Genomic DNA, 26752 nt, shown 5'->3' on the forward strand with positions numbered 1-26752 from the left:
GCACACTGCCTCCTTACTAGTACACTACCTCCTTACTAGTACACTACCTCCTGACTAGTACACTACCTCCTTACTAGTAGACTGCCTCCTTACTAGTACACTACCTCCTTACTAGTACATTGCCTCCTTACTAGTACACTACCTCCTTACTAGTACACTACCTCCTTACTAGTACATTACCTTCTTACTAATGTACTGCCTCCTTACTAGTACACTGCCTCCTTACTAGTACACTGCCTCCTTACTAGTACACAACCTCCTTACTAATACACTGCCTCCTTACTAGTACACTGCCTCCTTACTAGTACACTGCCTCCTTACTAGTACACTGCCTCCTTACTAGTACACTGCCTCCTTCCTGGTACACTGCCTCCTTCCTGGCACACTGCCTCCTTACTAGTACACTACCTCCTTACTAGTACACTACCTCCTTACTAGTACATTGCCTCCTTACTAGTACACTACCTCCTTACTAGTACACTACCTCCTGACTAGTACACTGCCTCCTTACTAGTACACTGCCTCCTTACTAGTTCACTGCCTCCTTACTAGTACACTGCCTCCTTACTAGTACACTACCTCCTTACTAGTACACTGCCTCCTTACTAGTACACTACCTCCTTACTAGTACACTGCCTCCTTACTAGTACACTACCTCCTTACTAGTACACTACCTCCTGACTAGTACACTGCCTCCTTACTAGTACACTGCCTCCTTACTAGTTCACTGCCTCCTTACTAGTACACTGCCTCCTTACTAGTACACTACCTCCTTACTAGTACACTGCCTCCTTACTAGTACACTGCCTCCTTACTAGTACACTGCCTCCTTACTAGTACACTACCTCCTTACTAGTACACTGCCTCCTTACAAGTACACTTCCTTCTTCCTGGTACACTGTCTCATTACTATTACATTGCCTCCTTACTAGTACACTGCCTTCTTCCTGGTATACTGCCTCCTTACTAGCACAGTGCCTCCACCCTAGTACAGTGCCTACTTCCTAGTACAGTGCCTCCTCCCTAGTACAGACCTCCTCCATGATACAGTGCCTTCTCCCTGGTACAATGCCTCCTCTCTAGTACAGTGCCTCCTGCCTAGTACAGAGCCTCCTCCCAAGTACAATGCCTCATCCCTAGTACAGTGCCTCTTAGTACGGTGCCTCTTCCCTAGTACAGCACCTCCTCCCTAGTATAGTACAGTGCATCCTCCTTATTACAGTGCCCACTCTCTAGTACAGTGCTTCCTCCCTGGTACAGCGTCTCTTCCCTAGTACAGTCCCTCCTCCCTGTACATTCACACACCTGTACCTTCGTACACCTGCACCTTCACACACCTGAACCTTCACACACCTGCACCTTCATACACCTGCACCTTCATACACCTGCACCTTCACACACCTATACCTTCACACACCTGCACATTCACAGACTTGTACCTCCACACACGTACACCTTCACACACCTACACCTTCACACACCTGCACCTTCACACCTGTACCTTCATACACCTTCACCTTCACACACCTGCACCTTTATACACCTGCACCTTCACATACCTGCACCTTCTCACCCCTGCAAACTTCACACACCTGTACCTTCATACACCTGCACCTTAACACACCTGTACCTTCACACACCTGCACCCTCACACATCTGCACCTTCACACACTTGCACCTTCACGCACCTGTACTTTCATTCACCTGCACCTTCACACACCTGCACCTTCCCACACCTGTACATTCACAAACCTGCACTTTCACACACCTTCACCTTCACACATCTGCACCTTCACACACCTGTACCTTCATACACCTGCACCTTTACACACCTCTACCTTCACACACCTGTACCTTCACACACCTGTACCTTCACACACCTGCACCTTCGTGCACCTGCACCTTCACACACATGCACCTTCATACACCTGCACCTGCACCTTCACGTACGTGCATTTTCACACACCTGAACCTACACACACCTGCACCTTCAAACACTTGTACCTTCACACACCTGTATCTTCATATACCTGCACTTACACACGCCTCTACCTTCACATACATGCACCTTCACACACCTGTACCTTCCCACACCTGTACCTTCACACACCTGTACCTTCACACACCTGCTCCTTCACACACCTGTGCCTTCAAATACCTGTACCTTCACACACTTGCACCTTCACACACCTGTACCTTCATACACCTGCAAATTCACACACCTGCATCTTCACTCACCTGTACCTTCACACACCTGCACCTTCACACACCTGTATCTTCGTACACCTGCACATTCACACACCTGTACCTTCATAAACCTTCACAATCACACACCTGTACCTTCACACACCTGCCATTCACACACATGCACCGTCACACACCTGTATCTTCATACACCTGCACCTTCACACACCTTCACCCTCATACACCTGCACCTACACACACCTGTACCTTCATACACCTGCACCTTCACACACTTGTACCTTCACACACCTTTACCTTCACACACCTGCACCTTCACACACCTGTATCTTCGTACATCTGCACCTTCACACTCCTGTACCTTCATAAACCTTCACAATCACACACCTGTACCCTCACACACATGCCCTTCACACACCTGCACCGTCACACACCTGTATCTTCATACACCTGCACCTTCACACACCTTCACCCTCATACACCTGCACCTACACACACCTGTACCTTCATACACCTGCACCTTCACACACTTGTACATTCACACACCTTTACCTTCACACACCTGCACCTTCACACACCTGTATCTTCGTACATCTGCACCTTCACACTCCTGTACCTTCATAAACCTTCACAATCACACACCTGTACCCTCACACACATGCCCTTCACACACCTGCACCGTCACACACCTGTATCTTCATACACCTGCACCTTCACACACCTTCACCCTCATACACCTGCACCTACACACACGTGTACCTTCATACACCTGCACCTTCACACACATGTACCTTCACACACCTGTACCTTCGCACCTGCACTTTCATACACCTGCACCTTCACACACCTGTACCTTCTCACACCTATACCCTCATACACCTGCACCTTCACACACTTGTATCTTCACACACCTGCACCCTCATACACCTGCACCTTCACACACCTGTACCTTCACACACCTGTACCTTCACACACCTGAATCTTCATACACCTGCATCTTCACACACCTGTACCTTCACACACCTGCACCTTCACACACCTGTACCTTCACACACCTGTACCTTCACACACCTGCACCTTCACACACCTGTATCTTCATACACCTTCACACACCTGTAAATTCACACACCTGCACCTTCACACACCTACACCTTCAAACACCTCCACCTTCACACACCTGCAACTTCACACACGTGCTCCTTCACACACCTGTACCTTCAAACACCTTCACACACTTGAACCTTCACACACCTGCACCTTTACACACCGGTACATTCATACACCTGTACCTTCACACACCTGCACCTTCACATTCCTGCTCCTTCACACACCTGTATCTTCGTACACCTGCACCTTCACACACCTGTACCTTCATAAACCTTCACAATCACACACCTGTACCTTCATAAACCTTCACAATCACACACCTGTACCTTCCCACACTTGCCCTTCACGCACCTGCACCGTCACACACCTGCATATTCATACACCTGCACCTTCACACGCTAATAACTTCACACACCTGCAATCTCATACACCTGCACCTTCACATACCTGTACATTCACACACCTGCACCCTCATACACCTGCACCTTCACGCACCTGTACCTTCAAACACCTGCACCCTCATACACTTGCACCTTCATACACCTGTACCTTCAAACACCTGCACCCTCATACACCTGCACCTTCACACACCTGCACCCTCATGCACCTGCACCTTCACACACCTGCACCCTCATACACCTGCACCTTCACACACTTGTACCTTCACACACCTTCACCCTCATACACCTGCACCTACACACACCTGCACCCTCATGCACCTGCACCTTCACACACCTGAACCCTCATACACCTGCATCTTCACACACCTGTACCTCCACACACCTGTACCTCCACACACCTGTACCTCCACACACCTGCACCCTCATGCTCCTGCACCTTCACACACCTGCACCTTCATACACCTGCATCTTCACACACCTGCACTTTCATACACCTTCACACACCTGCCCCTTCATACACCTGCACCTTAACATACCTGCACCTTCATACGCCTGCACATTCACACACCTGCACCATCATACACCTGCACCTTCACACACCTGCACCTTCATACACCTGTTCCTTCATACACCTGTACCTTCACACACGTGCACCTTCACACACCTGCACCTTCACACACTTGTACATTCACACTCCTGTATCTTCGTATACCTGCACTTACACACACCTCAACCTTCACACACCTGCACCTTCATACACTTGTACCTTCCCACATCTGTACCTTCACACACCTGCTCCTTCACACACCTGTATCTTAACACACCTGTACCTTCACACACCTGCACCTTCACACACCTGTACCTTCATACACTTGCACATTCATACACCTGCACCTTCACACACCTGTACCTTCACACACCTGCTCGTTCACACACCTGTACCTTCACACACCTGTACCTTCACACACCTGCACCTTCACACACCTGTACCTTCATACACTTGCACATTAACACACCTGCTCCTTCACACACCTGTACCTTCACACACCTGCGCTTTCACACACCTGTACCTTCTTGCACCTGCACCTTCATACACCTGCACCTTCACACACCTGCACCTTCACACACCTGAACCTTCACACACCTGCACCTTCACACACCTGTACCTTCACACACTTGCACCTTCACACACCTGTACCTTCATACACTTGCACATTAACACATCTGCTCCTTCACACACCTGTACCTTCACACACCTGCGCTTTCACACACCTGTACCTTCATGCACCTGCACCTTCATACACCTGCACCTTCACACACCTGCACCTTCACACACCTGAACCTTCACACACCTGCACCTTCACACACCTGCATCTTCACACACCTGCACTTTCATACACCTTTACCTTCACACACCTGCACCTTTATACACCTGCACCTTTACACTCCTGCACCTTCACACACTTGTACCTTCACACACCTGTATCTTCGCATACCTGCAATTACACATACCTCTACCTTCACACACCTGCACCTTCACACACTTGTACTTTCCCACCCCTGTACTTTCACACACCTGCTCCTTCACACACCTGCACCTTCACACACCTGTACATTCACACCTGCACCTTCACACACCTGTACCTTCATACACTTGCACATTCACACACCTGCACCTTCACACACCTTCACCTTCACACACTTGTACCTTCACACACCTGCGCCTTCACACACCTGTACCTTCATACACCTGCACCTTCATACACATGCACCTTCACACGCCTGCACCTTCACACACCTGAACCTTCACACACCTGCACCTTCATACACCTTCACCTTCACACATTTGTACCGTCACACATCTGTATGTTCGTATACCTGCACATACACACACCTGTACCTTCACACACATGTATGTTCGTATACTTGCACATACACACACCTGTACCTTCACACACCTGCACAATTACACACCTGTACCTTCCCACACCTGTTCTTTCAGACACCTGTTCCTTCACACACCTGTACCTTCACACACCTGTACATTCTCACACCTGCACCTTCACACACCTGCACCTTCACACACCTGCACCTTCACACACCTGCACCTTCACACTCCTGCACCTTCACACACCTGCACCTTCACACTCCTGCACCTTCATACACCTGCACCTTCACACACCTGCACCTTCACACTCCTGCACCTTCACACACCTGCACCTTCACAAACCTACACCTTCACACACCTGCACCTTCATACACCTGCACCTTCACACACCTGCACCTTCACACACCTGCACCTTCACACTCCTGCACCTTCACACACCTGCACCTCCACACTCCTGCACCTTCACACACCTGCACCTTCACACACCTGCACCTTCACACACCTGCACCTTCACACACCTGCACCTTCACACACCTGCACCTCCACTCTCCTGCACCTTCACACACCTGCACCTTCACACACCTGCACCTTCACACACCTGCACCTTCACACACCTGCACCTTCACACACCTGCACCTTCACACACCTGCACCTTCACACACCTGCACCTTCACACACCTGCACCTTCACACTCCTGCACCTTCACACACCTGTACCTTCACACTCCTGCACCTTCACACACCTGCACCTTCACACACCTGCACCTTCACACACCTGCACCTTCACACACCTGCACCTTCACACACCTGCACCTTCACACACCTGCACCTTCACACACCTGCACCTCCACTCTCCTGCACCTTCACACACCTGCACCTTCACACACCTGCACCTTCACACACCTGCACCTTCACACACCTGCACCTTCACACACCTGCACCTTCACACACCTGCACCTTCACACACCTGCACCTTCACACACCTGCACCTTCACACTCCTGCACCTTCACACACCTGTACCTTCACACTCCTGCACCTTCACACACCTGCACCTTCACACACCTGCACCTTCACACACCTGCACCTTCACACACCTGCACCTTCACACACCTGCACCTTCACACACCTGCACCTTCACACACCTGCACCTTCACACACCTGCACCTTCACACACCTGCACCTTCACACACCTGCACCTTCACACACCTGCACCTTCACACACCAGGTAATATAAAAACATATTTTTTTGAAATAATATAAAACTGAATTTTATCCCTAATAAAAGAACATGATCCCTTTTTATTTAGATTTTAAATATTTTAATATTTCGACCCGTCTATTGAAGAGGACCCCAACAGAGAGTCAAATTACACAAACCATTTGATTTTGAGTTTCTGTCTCCATGTGGATCATTACTGACCATTGACCAGTCTTCATTGCACTTTATTCACGAAGTATTTACATTTTAACCCATGATTTAAAATAAATAGTAGTTCCCCCTGTATCCGTGGTGATATATTCCAGTAGTTCCCCCTGTATCCGTGGTGATATATTCCAGTAGTTCCCTGTATCCGTGGTGATATATTCCAGTAGTTCCCCCTGTATCCGTGGTGATATATTCCAGTAGTTCCCCCTGTATCCGTGGTGATATATTCCAGTAGTTCCCCCTGTATCCGTGGTGATATATTCCAATAGTTCCCCCTGTATCCGTGGTGATATATTCCAGTAGTTCCCCCTGTATCCGTGGTGATATATTCCAGTAGTTCCCCCTGTATCCGTGGTGATATATTCCAGTAGTCCCCCTGTATCCGTGGTGATATATTCCAGTAGTTCCCCCTGTATCCGTGGTGATATATTCCAGTAGTTCCCCCTGTATCCATGGTGATATATTCCAATAGTCCCCCTGTATCCATGGTGATATATTCCAGTAGTCCCCCTGTATCCGTGGTGATATATTCCAGTAGTTCCCCCTGTATCCGTGGTGATATATTCCAGTAGTTCCCCCTGTATCCATGGTGACATATTCCAGTAGTCCCCCTGTATCCGTGGTGATATATTCCAGTAGTTCCCCCTGTATCCATGGTGATATATTCCAGTAGTTCCCCTTGTATCCATGGTGATATATTCCAGTAGTTCCCCCTGTATCCATGGTGATATATTCCAGTAGTCCCCTGTGTCCATGGTGATATATTCCAGTAGTTCCCCCTGTATCCTTGGTGATATATTCCAGTAGTCCCCCTGTATCCATGGTGATATATTCCAGTAGTTCCCCCTGTATCCGTGGTGATATATTCCAGTAGTCCCCCTGTATCCATGGTGATATATTCCAGTAGTCCCCCTGTATCCATGGTGATATATTCCAGTAGTTCCCCCTGTATCCATGGTGATATATTCCAGTAGTTCCCCCTGTATCCATGGTGATATATTCCAGTAGTTCCCCCTGTATCCGTGGTGATATATTCCAGTAGTTCCCCCTGTATCCGTGGTGATATATTCCAGTAGTTCCCCCTGTATCCATGGTGATATATTCCAGTAGTTCCCCCTGTATCCGTGGTGATATATTCCAGTAGTTCCCCCTGTATCCGTGGTGATATATTCCAGTAGTTCCCCCTGTATCCATGGTGATATATTCCAGTAGTGCCCCTGTATCCATGGTGATATATTCCAGTAGTTCCCCCTGTATCCATGGTGATATATTCCAGTAGTCCCCCTGTATCCATGGTGATATATTCCAGTAGTGCCCCTGTATCCGTGGTGATATATTGCAGTAGTTCCCCCTGTATCCATGGTGATATATTCCAGTAGTTCCCCCTGTATCCATGGTGATATATTCCAGTAGTTCCCCCTGTATCCGTGGTGATATATTCCAGTAGTTCCCCCTGTATCCGTGGTGATATATTCCAGTAGTTCCCCCTGTATCCGTGGTAATATATTCCAGTAGTTCCCCCTGTATCCGTGGTAATATATTCCAGTAGTTCCCCCTGTATCCGTGGTGATATATTCCAGTAGTTCCCCCTGTATCCATGGTGATATATTCCAGTAGTCCCCCTGTATCCGTGGTGATATATTCCAGTAGTTCCCCCTGTATCCGTGGTGATATATTCCAGTAGTTCCCCCTGTATCCATGGTGATATATTCCAGTAGTCCCCCTGTATCCGTGGTGATGTATTCCAGTAGTTCCCCCTGTATCCGTGGTGATATATTCCAGTAGTTCCCCCTGTATCCATGGTGATATATTCCAGTAGTCTCCCTGTATAAGGGGTGATATATTCCAGTAGTTCCCCCTGTATCCGTGGTGATATATTCCAGTAGTCCCCCTGTATCCGTGGGGATATATTCCAGTAGTTCCCCCTGTATCCGTGGTGACATATTCCAGTAGTTCCCCCTGTATCCATGGTGATATATTCCAGTAGTCCCCCTGTATCCGTATTGATATATTCCAGTAGTTCCCCCTGTATCCGTGGTGATATATTCCAGTAGTTCCCCCTGTACCCATGGTGATGTATTCCAGTAGTCCCCCTGTATCCGTGGTGATATATTCCAGTAGGTCCCCCTGTATCCATGGTGATATATTCCAGTAGTCCCCCTGTATCCGTGGTGATATATTCCAGTAGTTCCCCCTGTATCCGTGGTGATATATTCCAGTAGTTCCCCCTGTATCCATGGTGATATATTCCAGTAGTCCCCCTGTATCCGTGGTGACATATTCCAGTAGTTCCCCCTGTATCCATGGTGATATATTCCAGTAGTTCCCCTGTATCCGTGGTGACATATTCCAGTAGTTCCCCCTGTATCCGTGGTGACATATTCCAGTAGTTCCCCCTGTATCCATGGTGATATATTCCAGTAGTCCCCCTGTATCCGTGGTGATATATTCCAGTAGTTCCCCCTGTATCCGTGGTGATATATTCCAGTAGTTCCCCCTGTATCCATGGTGATATATTCCAGTAGTCCCCCTGTATCCATGGTGATATATTCCAGTAGTCCCCCTGTATCCGTGGTGATATATTCCAGTAGTTCCCCCTGTATCCATGGTGATATATTCCAGTAGTCCCCCTGTATCCGTGGTGACATATTCCAGTAGTTCCCCCTGTATCCATGGTGATATATTCCAGTAGTCCCCCTGTATCCGTGGTGATATATTCCAGTAGTTCCCCCTGTATCCATGGTGATATATTCCAGTAGTCCCCCTGTATCCGTGGTGATATATTCCAGTAGTTCCCCCTGTATCCGTGGTGATATATTCCAGTAGTCCCCCTGTATCCGTGGTGACATATTCCAGTAGTTCCCCCTGTATCCATGGTGATATATTCCAGTAGTCCCCCTGTATCCGTGGTGACATATTCCAGTAGTTCCCCCTGTATCCATGGTGATATATTCCAGTAGTCCCCCTGTATCCGTGGTGATATATTCCAGTAGTTCCCCCTGTATCCATGGTGATATATTCCAGTAGTCCCCCTGTATCCGTGGTGATATATTCCAGTAGTTCCCCCTGTATCCGTGGTGATATATTCCAGTAGTTCCCCCTGTATCCATGGTGATATATTCCAGTAGTCCCCCTGTATCCGTGGTGATATATTCCAGTAGTTCACCCTGTATCCGTGGTGATATATTCCAGTAGTCCCCCTGTATCCGTGGTGACATATTCCAGTAGTTCCCCCTGTATCCATGGTGATATATTCCAGTAGTCCCCCTGTATCCGTGGTGACATATTCCAGTAGTTCCCCCTGTATCCATGGTGATATATTCCAGTAGTCCCCCTGTATCCGTGGTGATATATTCCAGTAGTTCCCCCTGTATCCATGGTGATATATTCCAGTAGTCCCCCTGTATCCGTGGTGATATATTCCAGTAGTTCCCCCTGTATCCGTGGTGATATATTCCAGTAGTTCCCCCTGTATCCATGGTGATATATTCCAGTAGTCCCCCTGTATCCGTGGTGACATATTCCAGTAGTTCCCCCTGTATCCATGGTGATATATTCCAGTAGTCCCCCTGTATCCGTGGTGATATATTCCAGTAGTTCCCCCTGTATCCATGGTGATATATTCCAGTAGTCCCCCTGTATCCGTGGTGATATATTCCAGTAGTTCCCCCTGTATCCGTGGTGATATATTCCAGTAGTTCCCCCTGTATCCATGGTGATATATTCCAGTAGTCCCCCTGTATCCGTGGTGACATATTCCAGTAGTTCCCCCTGTATCCATGGTGATATATTCCAGTAGTTCCCCTGTATCCGTGGTGACATATTCCAGTAGTTCCCCCTGTATCCGTGGTGACATATTCCAGTAGTTCCCCCTGTATCCATGGTGATATATTCCAGTAGTCCCCCTGTATCCGTGGTGATATATTCCAGTAGTTCCCCCTGTATCCGTGGTGATATATTCCAGTAGTTCCCCCTGTATCCATGGTGATATATTCCAGTAGTCCCCCTGTGTCCGTGGTGACATATTCCAGTAGTTCCCCCTGTATCCATGGTGATATATTCCAGTAGTTCCCCTGTATCCGTGGTGATATATTCCAGTAGTCCCCCTGTATCCATGGTGATATATTCCAGTAGTCCCCCTGTATCCATGGTGATATATTCCAGTAGTCCCCCTGTATCCATGGTGATATATTCCAGTAGTCCCCATGTATCCGTGGTGATATATTCCAGTAGTCCCCCTGTATCCGTGGTGATATATTCCAGTAGTCCCCCTGTGTCCGTGGTGATATATTCTAGTAGTCCCCCTGTATCCGTGGTGATATATTCCAGTAGTCCCCCTGTATCCATGGTGATATATTCCAGTAGTCCCCCTGTATCCGTGGTGATATATTCCAGTAGTCCCCCTGTATCCGTGGTGATATATTCCAGTAGTCCCCCTGTATCCGTGGTGATATATTCCAGTAGTCCCCCTGTATCCGTGGTGATATATTCCAGTAGTCCCCCTGTATCCGTGGTGATATATTTCAGTAGTCCCCCTGTATCCGTGGTGATATATTCCAGTAGTCCCCCTGTATCCGTGGTGATATATTCCAGTAGTCCCTCTGTATCCGTGGTGATATATTCCAATAGTCCCCCTGTATCCATGGTGATATATTCCAGTAGTCCCCCTGTATTCGTGGTGATATATTCCAGTAGTCCCCCTGTATCCGTGGTGATATATTCCAGTAGTCCCCCTGTATCCGTGGTGATATATTCCAGTAGTCCCCCTGTATCCATGGTGATATATTCCAGTAGTCCCCCTGTATCCGTGGTGATATATTCCAGTAGTCCCCCGTATCCATGGTGATATATTCCAGTAGTCCCCCTGTATCCGTGGTGATATATTCCAGTAGTCCCCCTGTATCCGTGGTGATATATTCCAGTAGTCCCCCTGTATCCATGGTGATATATTCCAGTAGTCCCCCTGTATCCATGGTGATATATTCCAGTAGTCCCCCTGTATCCATGGTGATATATTCCAGTAGTCCCCCTGTATCCGTGGTGATATATTCCAGTAGTACCCCTGTATCCGTGGTGATATATTCCAGTAGTCCCCCTGTGTCCGTGGTGATATATTCTAGTAGTCCCCCTGTATCCGTGGTGATATATTCCAGTAGTCCCCCTGTATCCATGGTGATATATTCCAGTAGTCCCCCTGTATCCGTGGTGATATATTCCAGTAGTCCCCCTGTATCCATGGTGATATATTCCAGTAGTCCCCCTGTATCCATGGTGATATATTCCAGTAGTCCCCCTGTATCCATGGTGATATATTCCATTAGTTCCCCTGTATCCGTGGTGATATATTCCAGTAGTTCCCCTGTATCCGTGGTGATATATTCCAGTAGTTCCCCTGTATCCATGGTGATATATTCCATTAGTTCCCCCTGTATCCGTGGTGATATATTCCAGTAGTTCCCCTGTATCCGTGGTGATATATTCCAGTAGTGCCCCTGTGTCCATGGTGATATATTCCAGTAGTCCCCCTGTATCCGTGGTGATATATTCCAGTAGTTCCCCTGTATCCGTGGTGATATATTCCAGTAGTTCCCCTGTATCCGTGGTGATATATTCCAGTAGTTCCCCCTGTATCCATGGTGATATATTCCAGTAGTCCCCCTGTATCCATGGTGATATATTCCAGTAGTTCCCCTGTGTCCATGGTGATATATTCCAGTAGTTCCCCTGTGTCCATGGTGATATATTCCAGTAGTTCCCCTGTATCCATGGTGATATATTCCAGTAGTTCCCCTGTATCCATGGTGATATATTCCAGTAGTTCCCCTGTATCCGTGGTGATATATTCCAGTAGTTCCCCCTGTATCCATGGTGATATATTCCAGTAGTTCCCCCTGTATCCGTGGTGATATATTCCAGTAGTTCCCCCTGTATCCATGGTGATATATTCCAGTAGTTCCCCCTGTATCCATGGTGATATATTCCAGTAGTTCCCCCTGTATCCGTGGTGATATATTCCAGTAGTGCCCCTGTATCCGTGGTGATATATTCCAGTAGTCCCCCTGTATCCGTGGTGATATATTCCAGTAGTCCCCCTGTATCCGTGGTGATATATTCCAGTAGTCCCCCTGTATCCATGGTGATATATTCCAGTAGTTCCCCCTGTATCCATGGTGATATATTCCAGTAGTGCCCCTGTATCCGTGGTGATATATTCCAGTAGTGCCCCTGTATCCGTGGTGATATATTCCAGTAGTGCCCCTGTATCCGTGGTGATATATTCCAGTAGTGCCCCTGTATCCGTGGTGATATATTCCAGTAGTGCCCCTGTATCCGTGGTGATATATTCCAGTAGTGCCCCTGTATCCGTGGTGATATATTCCAGTAGTGCCCCTGTATCCGTGGTGATATATTCCAGTAGTCCCCCTGTATCCGTGGTGATATATTCCAGTAGTGCCCCTGTATCCGTGGTGATATATTCCAGTAGTGCCCCTGTATCCGTGGTGATATATTCCAGTAGTGCCCCTGTATCCGTGGTGATATATTCCAGTAGTGCCCCTGTATCCGTGGTGATATATTCCAGTAGTGCCCCTGTATCCGTGGTGATATATTCCAGTAGTCCCCCTGTATCCGTGGTGATATATTCCAGTAGTCCCCCTGTATCCATGGTGATATATTCCAGTAGTTCCCCCTGTATCCATGGTGATATATTCCAGTAGTTCCCCTGTATCCATGGTGATATATTCCAGTAGTTCCCCCTGTATCCGTGGTGATATATTCCAGTAGTCCCACTGTATCCGTGGTGATATATTCCAGTAGTCCCCCTGTATCCGTGGTGATATATTCCAGTAGTTCCCCTGTATCCATGGTGATATATTCCAGTAGTCCCCCTGTATCCGTGGTGATATATTCCAGTAGTTCCCCCTGTATCCGTGGTGATATATTCCAGTAGTCCCCCTGTATCCGTGGTGATATATTCCAGTAGTTCCCCCTGTATCCGTGGTGATATATTCCAGTAGTCCCCCTGTATCCGTGGTGATATATTCCAGTAGTTCCCCTGTGTCCATGGTGATATATTCCAGTAGTCCCCCTGTATCCATGGTGATATATTCCAGTAGTCCCCCTGTATCCGTGGTGATATATTCCAGTAGTCCCCCTGTATCCGTGGTGATATATTCCAGTAGTTCCCCTGTGTCCATGGTGATATATTCCAGTAGTCCCCCTGTATCCGTGGTGATATATTCCAGTAGTGCCCCTGTATCCATGGTGATATATTCCAGTAGTGCCCCTGTATCCGTGGTGATATATTCCAGTAGTGCCCCTGTATCCATGGTGATATATTCCAGTAGTCCCCCTGTATCCGTGGTGATATATTCCAGTAGTGCCCCTGTATCCATGGTGATATATTCCAGTAGTCCCCCTGTATCCGTGGTGATATATTCCAGTAGTGCCCCTGTATCCATGGTGATATATTCCAGTAGTGCCCCTGTATCCGTGGTGATATATTCCAGTAGTCCCCCTGTATCCATGGTGATATATTCCAGTAGTGCCCCTGTATCCGTGGTGATATATTCCAGTAGTCCTCCTGTATCCATGGTGATATATTCCAGTAGTTCCCCTGTATCCATGGTGATATATTCCAGTAGTGCCCATGTATCCATGGTGATATATTCCAGTAGTGCCCCTGTATCCATGGTGATATATTCCAGTAGTGCCCCTGTATCCATGGTGATATATTCCAGTAGTTCCCCTGTATCCATGGTGATATATTCCAGTAGTGCCCCTGTATCCATGGTGATATATTCCAGTAGTGCCCCTGTATCCATGGTGATATATTCCAGTAGTTCCCCTGTATCCATGGTGATATATTCCAGTAGTGCCCCTGTATCCATGGTGATATATTCCAGTAGTTCCCCTGTATCCGTGGTGATATATTCCAGTAGTGCCCCTGTATCCGTGGTGATATATTCCAGTAGTCCCCCTGTATCCATGGTGATATATTCCAGTAGTTCCCCTGTATCCATGGTGATATATTCCAGTAGTTCCCCCTGTATCCATGGTGATATATTCCAGTAGTGCCCCTGTATCCGTGGTGATATATTCCAGTAGTCCCCCTGTATCCATGGTGATATATTCCAGTAGTTCCCCCTGTATCCATGGTGATATATTCCAGTAGTGCCCCCTGTATCCGTGGTGATATATTCCAGTAGTCCCCCTGTATCCATGGTGATATATTCCAGTAGTTCCCCTGTATCCATGGTGATATATTCCAGTAGTTCCCCCTGTATCCATGGTGATATATTCCAGTAGTGCCCCTGTATCCGTGATGATATATTCCAGTAGTTCCCCTGTATCAATGGTGATATATTCCAGTAGTCCCCCTGTATCCGTGGTGATATATTCCAGTAGTCCCCCTGTATCCATGGTGATATATTGCAGTAGTTCCCCTGTATCCATGGTGATATATTCCAGTAGTGCCCATGTATCCATGGTGATATATTCCAGTAGTCCCCCTGTATCCATGGTGATATATTCCAGTAGTGCCCCTGTATCCGTGGTGATATATTCCAGTAGTGCCCATGTATCCATGGTGATATATTCCAGTAGTGCCCATGTATCCATGGTGATATATTCCAGTAGTCCCCCTGTATCCATGGTGATATATTCCAGTAGTGCCCCTGTATCCATGGTGACATGTTCCAACACTTACTATGGATGCCTGAAACCGCAGATACTAGCGAACCTGATATATATAAGTAATTTTTCATGTACATATATACCTGTGATAAAGTTTAATTGATAAATTATGAACTGTAAGGGGAGAATTAGCACTTGTTTTCACTGATGGGAAGCACTTAAGGCTTCTCTGAGGCTTTGAAGAACTGTTGGCGTAACTCCTTTTGCACTTTGTGACCATTATTTATCAAAATTAAGTATTATTTTCGGGCCGGGGTAAACCTTGGAGAACTGAAGCCGCAGAAACCGAATCCCTGGATACAGGGGTTCCAATGTATTACACAGAACGTTTTAGACCTATTTTTATCCTTGCGGGAATTGAGCGTGTAATGAGTGAGGTTGTTGTTCCAGGAATGGTCGTTAATGGCTTTGTTAATGTCTGCATTACTACCATAGAGAAGAGATTTGATCTGCGATCTACAGATTCGGGTAAGTTATTATACACTCTGGTAAGTTATTCATACATTGAGGTAAGTTATTCATGCACTCGAGTCTTCAAGCTGGACAGGCGCTGGACAAGTACCTAAAGTCAGTACCTGACTAGCCGGGCTTTGGTTTGTACGTTGTATTACGTGCGGCCAGCAGTAACAGCCTGGTTGATCAGGCCCTGATCCACCATGAGGCCTGGTCACAGAAAGGGCCGCGGGAGCGTTGACCCCTGGAACTCTTTCCAGGTATACTTCAGGTATTATACACTCGGGTAAGTTATTTTACATTCGGGTAAGTTATTATACATCTGAGTAAGTTGTTATACACTCATGTAAGTTATTAATACACTCGTGTAAGTTATTATACATGCGGGTAAGTTATTAATACACTCGTGTAAGTTATTATACATGCGGGTAAGTTATTAATACACTCGTGTAAGTTATTATACATGCGGGTAAGTTATTAATACACTCGTGTAAGTTATTATACATGCGGGTAAGTTATTAATACACTCGTGTAAGTTACTCATACACTTGGGTTAGTTATTCATAAATTCAGGAAATACACTCACACAGACAATACACTCACACAGACACACACACTGAGACACACACTCACACATACAATACACTCACACAATCAGACAGTACACTCACACACTTAGACACACTGTACAGTACTGTGTAGTACTGACTTACAACACTGTACAGTACTGTGTAGTTTAGTAGTACCTACTTGCAACACTAGTACTGTGCAATAATTCACAACACTGTTCAATAACGCTAGTCAACTCGTCTTCAATAACGCTAGTCAACTCGTCTTCAATAACGCTAGTCAACTCGTCTTCAGTAACGCTAGTCAACTCGTCTTCAATAACGCTAGTCAACTCGTCTTCAATAACGCTAGTCAACTCGTCTTCATTAACGCTAGTCAACTCGTCTTCAATAACGCTAGTCAACTCGTCTTTAATAACGCTAGTCAACTCGTCTTCAATAACGCTAGTCAACTCGTCTTTAATAACGCTAGTCAACTCGTCTTCAATAACGCTAGTCAACTCGTCTTCATTAACGCTAGTCAACTTGTTAACTACTCTTCAATAACACTAGTTAACTACTATTCAAGTTAACTATTCTTCAATAACATTTGTTAACTACTCTTCAAGTTAACTACTCTTCAATAGCACTAGTTAACTACTCTTCAATAACACTAGTTAACTCCTCTTCAATAACACTAGTTAACTACTCGTCAATAACACTAGTTAACTACTCTTCAGTAACACTAGTTAACTACTATTCAAGTTAACTATTCTTCAATAACATTTGTTAACTACTCTTCAAGTTAACTACTCTTCAATAGCACTAGTTAACTACTCTTCAGTAACACTAGTTAACTACTCTTCAATAACACTAGTTAACTACTCGTCAATAACACTAGTTAACTACTCTTCAGTAACACTAGTTAACTACTATTCAAGCTAACTATTCTTCAATAACATTTGTTAACTACTCTTCAAGTTAACTACTCTTCAATAGCACTAGTTAACTACTCTTCAGTAACACTAGTTAACTACTCTTCAATAACACTAGTTAACTACTCTTCAGTAACACTAGTTAACTACTCTTCAATAACACTAGTTTACATTTCAATAACACTAGTTAACTACTTTTCAATAACCCTAGTTAACTACTCTTCAATAACACTAGTTAACTACTCTTCAATAACACTAGTTAACTACTCTTCAATAACACTAGTTAACTACTCTTCAATAACACTAGTTAACTACTCTTCAATAACACTAGTTAACTACTCTTCAATAACACTAGTTAACTACTCTTCAATAACTCTAGTTAACTACTCTTCAATAACACTAGTTAACTACTCTTCAATAACACTAGTTAACTACTCTTCAATAACACTAGTAAACTACTCTTCAATAACACTAGTTAACTACTCTTCAATAACACTAGTTAACTACTCTTCAATAACACTAGTTAACTACTCTTCAATAACACTAGTTAACTACTCTTCAACAACACTAGTTAACTACTCTTCAATAACACTAGTTAACTATTCAAGTTAACTACTCTTCAATAACACTAGTAAACTACTCTTCAATAACACTAGTTAGCTACTCTTCAATAACACTAGTTAACTACTCTTCAATAACACTAGTTAACTACTCTTCAATAACACTAGTTAACTACTCTTCAATAACACTAGTTAACTACTCTTCAATAACACTAGTTAACTACTCTTCAATAACACTAGTTAACTACTCTTCAATAACACTAGTTAACTTCTCTTCAATAACACTAGTTAACTACTCTTCAATAACACTAGTTAACTACTCTTCAATAACACTAGTTAACTACTCTTCAATAACACTAGTTAACTACTCTTCAATAACACTAGTTAACTACTCTTCAATAACACTAGTTAACTACTCGACAATAACACTAGTTAACTACTCTTCAAGTTATCTACTCTTCACTAACACTAGTTAACTATTCTTCACTAACACTAGTTAACTACTCTTCAATAACACTAGTTAACTACTCTTAAATAACACTAGTTAACTACTCTTCAATAGCACTAGTTAACTACTCTTCAATAACACTAGTTAACTACTCTTCAATAACACTAGTTAACTACTCTTCAATAACACTAGTTAACTACTCGTCAATAACACTAGTTAACTACTCTTCAAGCTATCTACTCTTCACTAACACTAGTTAACTACTCTTCACTAACACTAGTTAACTACTCTTCAATAGCACTAGTTAACTACTCTTCAATAACACTAGTTAACTACTCTTCAATAACACTAGTTAACTACTCTTCAATAGCACTAGTTAACTACTCTTCAATAACACTAGTTAACTACTCTTCAATAACACTAGTTAACTACTCTTCAATAACACTAGTTAACTACTCTTCAATAACACTAGTTAACTACTCTTCAATAACACTAGTTAACTACTCTTCTATAACACTAGTTAACTACTCTTCAATAACACTAGTTAACTACTCTTCAATAACACTAGTTAACTACTCTTCAATAACACTAGTTAGCTACTCTTCAATAACACTAGTTAACTACTCTTCAATAACACTAGTTAACTACTCTTCAATAACACTAGTTAACTACTCTTCAATAACACTAGTTAACTACTCTTCAATAACACTAGTTAACTACTCTTCAATAGCACTAGTTAACTACTCTTCAATAACACTAGTTAACTGCTCTTCAATAACACTAGTTAACTACTCTTCAATAGCACTAGTTAACTACTCTTCAATAACACTAGTTAACTACTCTTCAATAACACTAGTTAACTACTCTTCAATAACACTAGTTAACTACTCTTCAATAACACTTGTTAACTACTCTTCATTAACACTAGTTAACTACTCTTCAATAACACTAGTTAACTACTCTTCAACAACACTAGTTAACTACTCTTCAATAACACTAGTTAACTACTCTTCAATAACACTAGTTAACTACTCTTCAATAACACTAGTTAACTTCTGTTTGCTCAAATGTTTAAAAAACTTGAATTTTTTGATATTACTTAAAAAATACATTATATTTTCTATTTAGAGTTATGCATTGAATTGTTCGTTTAGATTGTCGCAAATCTTACTGGCTGAAGGAACGTTACTCAGAAGCAGAAGAAGGTGGCACGTAAACTCTGTCATGACTGGGAAATTAGTTGCTTGTTGCTCAAGTAAACTATCATGCTTGGGAAATTAGTTGTTTGTTGCTGCCAGAATTGTAGTGGGCCGTTTGAGTCTGCTTAGCATAAAATCCAGGTGTTTGTTATTCCTGCGCTGGGTAGTTGACTGGGCCGCTGTCCGTGAGTTTAAATACCTCGGAGCGTTTGGTCAGTACAGTTGTGACAGACGAGGTACAGGCCTTAGCCTTAACAGAGTTGCTAGGAATGTTGGCCAATTCTAAATCTTTGTAAACTGCTTCTTCACAGGAAGCCCACACGAGCTTCCATCCATAGCACCTTCTCCACAGAAGCCGCTACGGTGTTTACAACACACAGTTGAATTTCTCTTGAAAGTATTAAGTGACTGTTGAGAGTCCCTTAATACATGGTAAATTTTTTTGTGTAGTGACCTGGTTCTGAACCTGGGCAAAATTAGTTGGTCTTTAAGGGCTTGAGAAGCTCGATCAGTTCATGAGGGATCATGTTCTCATGCTGTGAAAGTGCCTCATCATAGCTTCGGATCATCTTTAGACGACTATTTCATCAAACTGTAGTGCACGACTTAAGCTTCAGTCCTCTCTCACAAATCTCTGGCAAGACGTCAACTACATAGTTGACGTGGCTAACTAGTTAACTGACCTTACTTATCACTTGTGAGCTGAGCAAATTATTAAGTGTGGCGTGCGGGAAGGTATGCAAAAAGCTCACTGTTTATCAGGTTCTATTGTGTGTTCATAATCTGTATCAGAAGAAATCTCGTATACCTCCATTCCTGGCAAGCCACAAACCGTTCTGCTTTGTATTGTTGAAGAAGCCACTGACTGGCGAAACGTTCCCAAATACCCAAATGTTGCACAAGTGTCTCATTTATCAAGAAGAAGACTGCCTTTGGGTTATAAACCTCAAAACTTTAATAATCTCGATAATTCAAGAGAGCCAGGCAGTGTGGCTTCTTTCCTACCTGGTCTGTAGAACCTCTTACCAGGATTCAACTCATATAATACTCTAGGTGAAAAAGCGTTAAGGCGACTTGCCCTTGAATCTCTGTTGGTTTAAGGTTCGAACTAGTGGCCTTTTGGTTGTGAGACGAACGTTCTGGCAATGATCTATGAAACATCCGTAGCTTCCCAGTGGCAGGTTTAACGCGACAGATCCCAGAAATTCTGTAAGATTTCTATTTGAAGAAGTGAGAGTAAAGACGAGTGATTAATTCTATTATGTTATGATATAATGATATGCTTTGTGTGATATCTAATGATTTAGTGCTCCTTATAATAATAATAATAATAATAATAATAATTAAAATTAGTATTAAAAATAATAATATTCAATTTACCGAAGTATTACATTTTTCAGGTTTGATAGCTGGAGCGTATGACATGGCATCAGTGTTGTGTTCAGTACCTGTCTCGTACCTGGGATCACGGCCAGGCAGCTCTAAGCCTCGCTGGTTGGGCTGGGGAGTGTTCATTTTAGGCCTAGGCTCCTTCGTCTTTACCCTCCCGCACTTCGGCTCTCCTGCCTACAACCCCAGCAGCAGTGATTTTACCTCCATTCTCTTTTGTTTGCGTGAGGTGAGTGTCTGCCTGTGTGTGTGTGTGTGTGTGTGTGTGTGTGTGTGTGTGTGTGTGTGTGTGTGTGTGTGTACGTACTCTCCTATTTACACAAACCTATTTGTAATTTCAGAGGTTGAGTCTCGGCTCATTGCTCTCCCGCTTATCTTGCCACTTGCTGGGTTTACCTTTTTCTGACCTTATAAATTATATCATACCTATTCTTAAAGCTATATATGCATCATGTTTCCAGTATTTCGTCCTTGTCATTCCACTTCTTGACCAACTTCACGCTGAAGGAAAACTTTTTTACATGGCTGGATTAAATCCTCAGCCATAGTAATATATAAAAGGGGGGTGGTTGGATTGGTCGTCAGTACTCATGTAATTTGCTAGCTAACATGTGATTGATGGTTGTCAGGGCACCCGGGAGACTCACTGCGGTGTGGCGGTGGAGAACTGGTTGTCATCGTTCCGTCACATCTTTGTGTTGGGTCAGTTCCTACATGGTGTGGGAGCCACGCCGCTCTACACCCTGGGCATCACCTACCTGGACGAGTCTGTTCCAGTCAAGATGTCCTCTATGTATCTAGGTGCGTATGACTACCTTTCTCGAGGATCCATCCCCAATTTAAATTAAGGGTAAATAATAGCGAATGACTGGCCAAATAGATCCAGTTTTATTTTATAGATCTTTTCATTGTTAATAATAGACAATATTTTGGTCTATCCGGTTTCCATCTACAATTTGTTACTTATTTACATATTATTCCAGCCAAGGTACTGACAAATTCATTCATTATCAATTCTATAACAGAGAATCGTGGGATTTTTACACTGTAGATGGCTTCCAGTAAACATTGGTTGGTTGTCTTGATACAGGAATCTTCTACGCCATGGCTGTCCTGGGACCTGCCCTCGGCTACCTCTTGGGAGGTCAGTTCCTCAAAGTGTACATTGATGCTCCATCTGTCGACCCAACCAGGTATGTTGTGAATGCTCTCTCTTACCTGGTACCTCTTTATTAATTTACTTATCCATATACCTTCAGTGACATATTCAGTAAACAAATGCAGAAACAAGTCATACACCACTGATATACCTCCCGCAGGTGGAAAGCGTATTACTCTTGGTAGAATTACCGACAATATGCTCGGTAAAAGGACACAAATGCAACTAATGTGACATTTTATTGTGGCAACGTTTCGCTCTCCAGGAGCTTTACCAAGCCGTTACAAACAATACATAGACACAGAGGGTATATATAGGTATTATAGTGAGGTGGCAGTCATAATATAATCGTAGCAGAAATATTAGTAGTAGTAGTAGCAGCAGCTGTGTGATTGTAAGGTTTATTCTTATGACGACTCTTTCTAATAATTCTAAGATGATGAAGTTATGTTAGAAACAGCGATTAATTGTGTTAGAAATATCGATTGATGAATCAAGGCATTTATATCTTAGGAAATTGGGTTCTTTAATCACTAGTCGGGTGTCGTTGAATTTCGTCAGGTGATTAGCGGAATTCCTGTATTTTAAGCAGGCGTTGTTGAAGCTATCATTCCTACATGCATTAATGTGTTCATTGACCACTGCACTGCTGAGCACATTCTCAGCACAGTCGCCACAGCCAATCTCCAGCAGAACCTTAGCTCAGTCGCAAACTTCAAAACCTCTGCACTAACAGCCGATGGAAGGAAATGGGCCGAGAATCCATGATAAACAACCTATCGTCACGCACCTTAACTGACTACGAGTAACAACTACTGAGTCTTGGACTTAAATTTACCACTAACCCACGCAAACCAAACTAACAATTGGATTTACTCACCAAAAACCACAGACACAGTGACAGTAATTTCAGAAAGGTTATATACAACGCGTTCTCACCGCAGCTATATGTGAACCTTCTACAAATCTTCTTAGACGGTATATAACTGCCCTTAAGTGACCCAAATATTATCGTCACCACAGCCGATGAAGGAGATGGAGTAGTCATACTCAGTACCAGCGACTATAGCATCAAAATGATGGGCCTTTTGAACGACCAGTCTACATACGAGCCCATCAGCACATAACAGTGGGAGACACTCACCAAGGACTTCCTTAAAAAAAAAAAAACGACAAAAACTCAGACGCACCAGTGAAGGGAAAAACCTTCTGCACTTGATACCGAGCAACCCTAAACATGCACACATGTATAAACTACCTAAGACCCATAAACATAATATTCCTGTGAGACCGATCTCATCAGGTATAGGCAGTGCACCACATAAATTAGTTGGAGTTCTTGCTAAACATGTATCGTGCCTTCTGGGGACCGTCAGTCCCGCATTCAGGCGACCTTCTCAACCGCATCAGAGACCTATCCATCTGAAACAAGAAACTGAGTAGTTTGGATGTTACTTCCCTCATCACTAAGATACCCACCACACAAGCCATTGACGTTCTAGGACGTAAAGTCAATCAGGACCTTAATCTTCCTCTACCTCCGGAGATTTTATTCACCTGATTGAACACTGCATTAATTTCAACGGCCTTTCTTTCAACAACATGATATCGGAATGGGGTTCCCCATCAGCGCCGTCTTAGCCAACTTGTATATGGAACATCTGGAAGCTGAACGCTTCGCCAACATCATATGATCCCCACCAGCGTCACCTGGTTACGTTATGTGCACGAAGTCCTCATAACTCTCAAACGTTTCGATGTGCGGAATCTTCGGGTAAGGCTCAACTCAGCAGAACCGGCTATCCAGTTTATACTTTAAGAAGTGTCCAATGACAAGTTACCAAACCATACCACGGGTGGGGTTAGAACCCGCGATTAGAGAGTCATGAAACTCCAAATCGACGCTTTAGCCACAACAAGATTCATCTAACTAGGTATATTTATACACCAGAGGAAGGTTAGCATAGGCACCACTGTGACCACAAATGCAACTTTTACAGACGAATCTCCCGCTATCGAGGCCGTGACGAACTCTAGCTGAAGTCCCCTCAAAGCCGTCAACATGACTCACGAAATCGTAATGGCACGATTGCAAACAAACCATAACATGGGTGGGGTTAGAACCCGCTACTAGATTGTCTTGTGTTTTAGCTCACCATGAGGTGGGCCAAAGCAGCATAGATTAGACTCCCTCGCTAGTCGCAGTGTTGTTATTGATCAGTACCATTAGTTCGTGGGTACAATGATACACACACACACACACACACACACACACACACACACACACACACACACATACACACACACACACACACACACACACACACATATATATATATATATATATATATATATATATATATATATATATATATATATATATATATATATATATATATATATATATATATATGTCGTTGGTTTAAATAGCAACGCTCATCTTGCCATATAGGACAAGTGAAAATTTGTGTATGCAATAATGTCTCCAAAATCATTCTGAACCTAACGAAAAAAATATATTTCACTGGGTTTGTTTAGTATTAAATTATTGTAAACAAATTTAAAATTTATTTAGTTGGGTTAGGCTAAAATAAATTGCTCTTTTTATAATAAGGTTAGGAAAGTTTTCTAAGATTCTTTTTGTGCAAAATTAATTTTTTTTTTTACATTAACATTAATGAAAAAATATATCTTTAAACGTATAAGAGAAAATTTCAGAAAGGACTTAATTTTAAATGAGTTCTTGCTAATTGACCAGTTTTACATATTCGGCACGACATATATATATATATATATATATATATATATATATATATATATATATATATGTATATATATATATGTATATATATGTATATATATATATGTATATATGTATATATGCAATAAGATCACAGTAAACAGGTGATTTCAGAATATGCAGAACAACCACTCTGAAAGAATAGAGAAATTCCAAGCGCTTTCGTGACTACTCACATTATCAAGGAACTATGAAAGTAAAGCATCCAAGGAAGCTATATAAGGGGTCTGGCCGGCACCTCACTATCAGATCCCACAACGGTTTAAACACCTGACGCGCGCCGACCCAACTTGGATAGGTCCTTGGCACAACTCACCCCACAAACTATTCTACCCAAGAAATAAGAAATTTTATCGATTATTTGTCCAGTTGTGTAGGTGCTGTTCGCACCTACTCCTAGGTTGAGGGACTGATTACCTCATCTTCTGTACATAGTTCTACTGTCTTCAAGTTATGTCCTAGAATTTGTATTGATAAAGCCACTGGATGGCGAAACGTCTACAATAAAGATACCCAGATGTTGCACATGTGTCTTACTCTCATTTGTCCAGTGTATTATTAAATTCTTCCCAAATTCTATTAATTATAAATGGATCTAATTTATATAAACCAAAGGAAATATTCATATTATTGTCAAAACTGCTTTTTATGAAACAAGATTCAATTATATTCCTGTCGACCATGGACTTGCTTGATACTACTTTCTCAACTTTTTGAAAATCAATTGGATGGTTAAAATCTCTTACATGAATAAATAGAGCATTGGAATCTTGTCCAGTTCTAATGCTATATTTATGTTGTTTTAATCTTAGTTCGAGATTTTTACCAGTTTGACCGTAATAAACTTTATCGCAAATTTTACAAGGAATCTTATAGACACATCCATCAGCATTTTGGGGGGAATTCTTTATCAAAAGTTTTTTTACTGTATCAAGATTTTTTAATACAATTTTAATATTAAAAGTCTTAAGAAGAGAAGGCATATCAACCAAGTTTTCATGGTAAGAGTTTTGACAATAATATGAATATTTCCTTTGGTTTATATAAATTAGATCCATTTATAATTAATAGAATTTGGGAAGAATTTAATAATACACTGGACAAATAATCGATAAAATTTCTTATTTCTTGGGTAGAATAGTTTGTGGGGTGAGTTGTGCCAAGGACCTATCCAAGTTGGGTCGGCGCGCGTCAGGTGTTTAAACCGTTGTGGGATCTGATAGTGAGGTGCCGGCTAGACCCCTTATATAGCTTCCTTGGATGCTTTACTTTCATAGTTCCTTGATAATGTGAGTAGTCACGAAAGCGCTTGGAATTTCTCTATTCTTTCAGAGTGGTTGTTCTGCATATATATATATATATATATATATATATATATATATATATATATATATATATATATATATATATATATATATATATATATATATATATATATATATATATTAATTTATTCATTTATGCCTATTCATTATGTTAATTGTTTGTCTCAGTCTTTATTTAATGCGCATTTAAAATATTCATTATATAATTCTGTTGTACA

General features: G+C 43.1%; 1 protein-coding gene across 5 annotated transcripts in view; it reads left to right on the plus strand.

Moving 5' to 3' along the window:
- Positions 1-26752, plus strand: part of Oatp26F (Organic anion transporting polypeptide 26F) — a 669510-nt gene that overhangs the window by 563900 nt on the left and 78858 nt on the right. For all 5 annotated transcript variants that reach the window (XM_070099851.1, XM_070099848.1, XM_070099850.1 and 2 more), the window contains 4 exons: positions 16109-16186; positions 21262-21479; positions 21880-22051; positions 22341-22443. In XM_070099851.1, the coding sequence (XP_069955952.1) occupies positions 16109-16186; positions 21262-21479; positions 21880-22051; positions 22341-22443 (571 nt within the window). The remainder of the gene's footprint in view (positions 1-16108; positions 16187-21261; positions 21480-21879; positions 22052-22340; positions 22444-26752) is intronic.

This window comes from Cherax quadricarinatus, chromosome 69 (genome assembly GCF_038502225.1).
Source record: "Cherax quadricarinatus isolate ZL_2023a chromosome 69, ASM3850222v1, whole genome shotgun sequence".
NCBI classification, from domain to species: Eukaryota; Metazoa; Arthropoda; class Malacostraca; order Decapoda; family Parastacidae; genus Cherax; species Cherax quadricarinatus.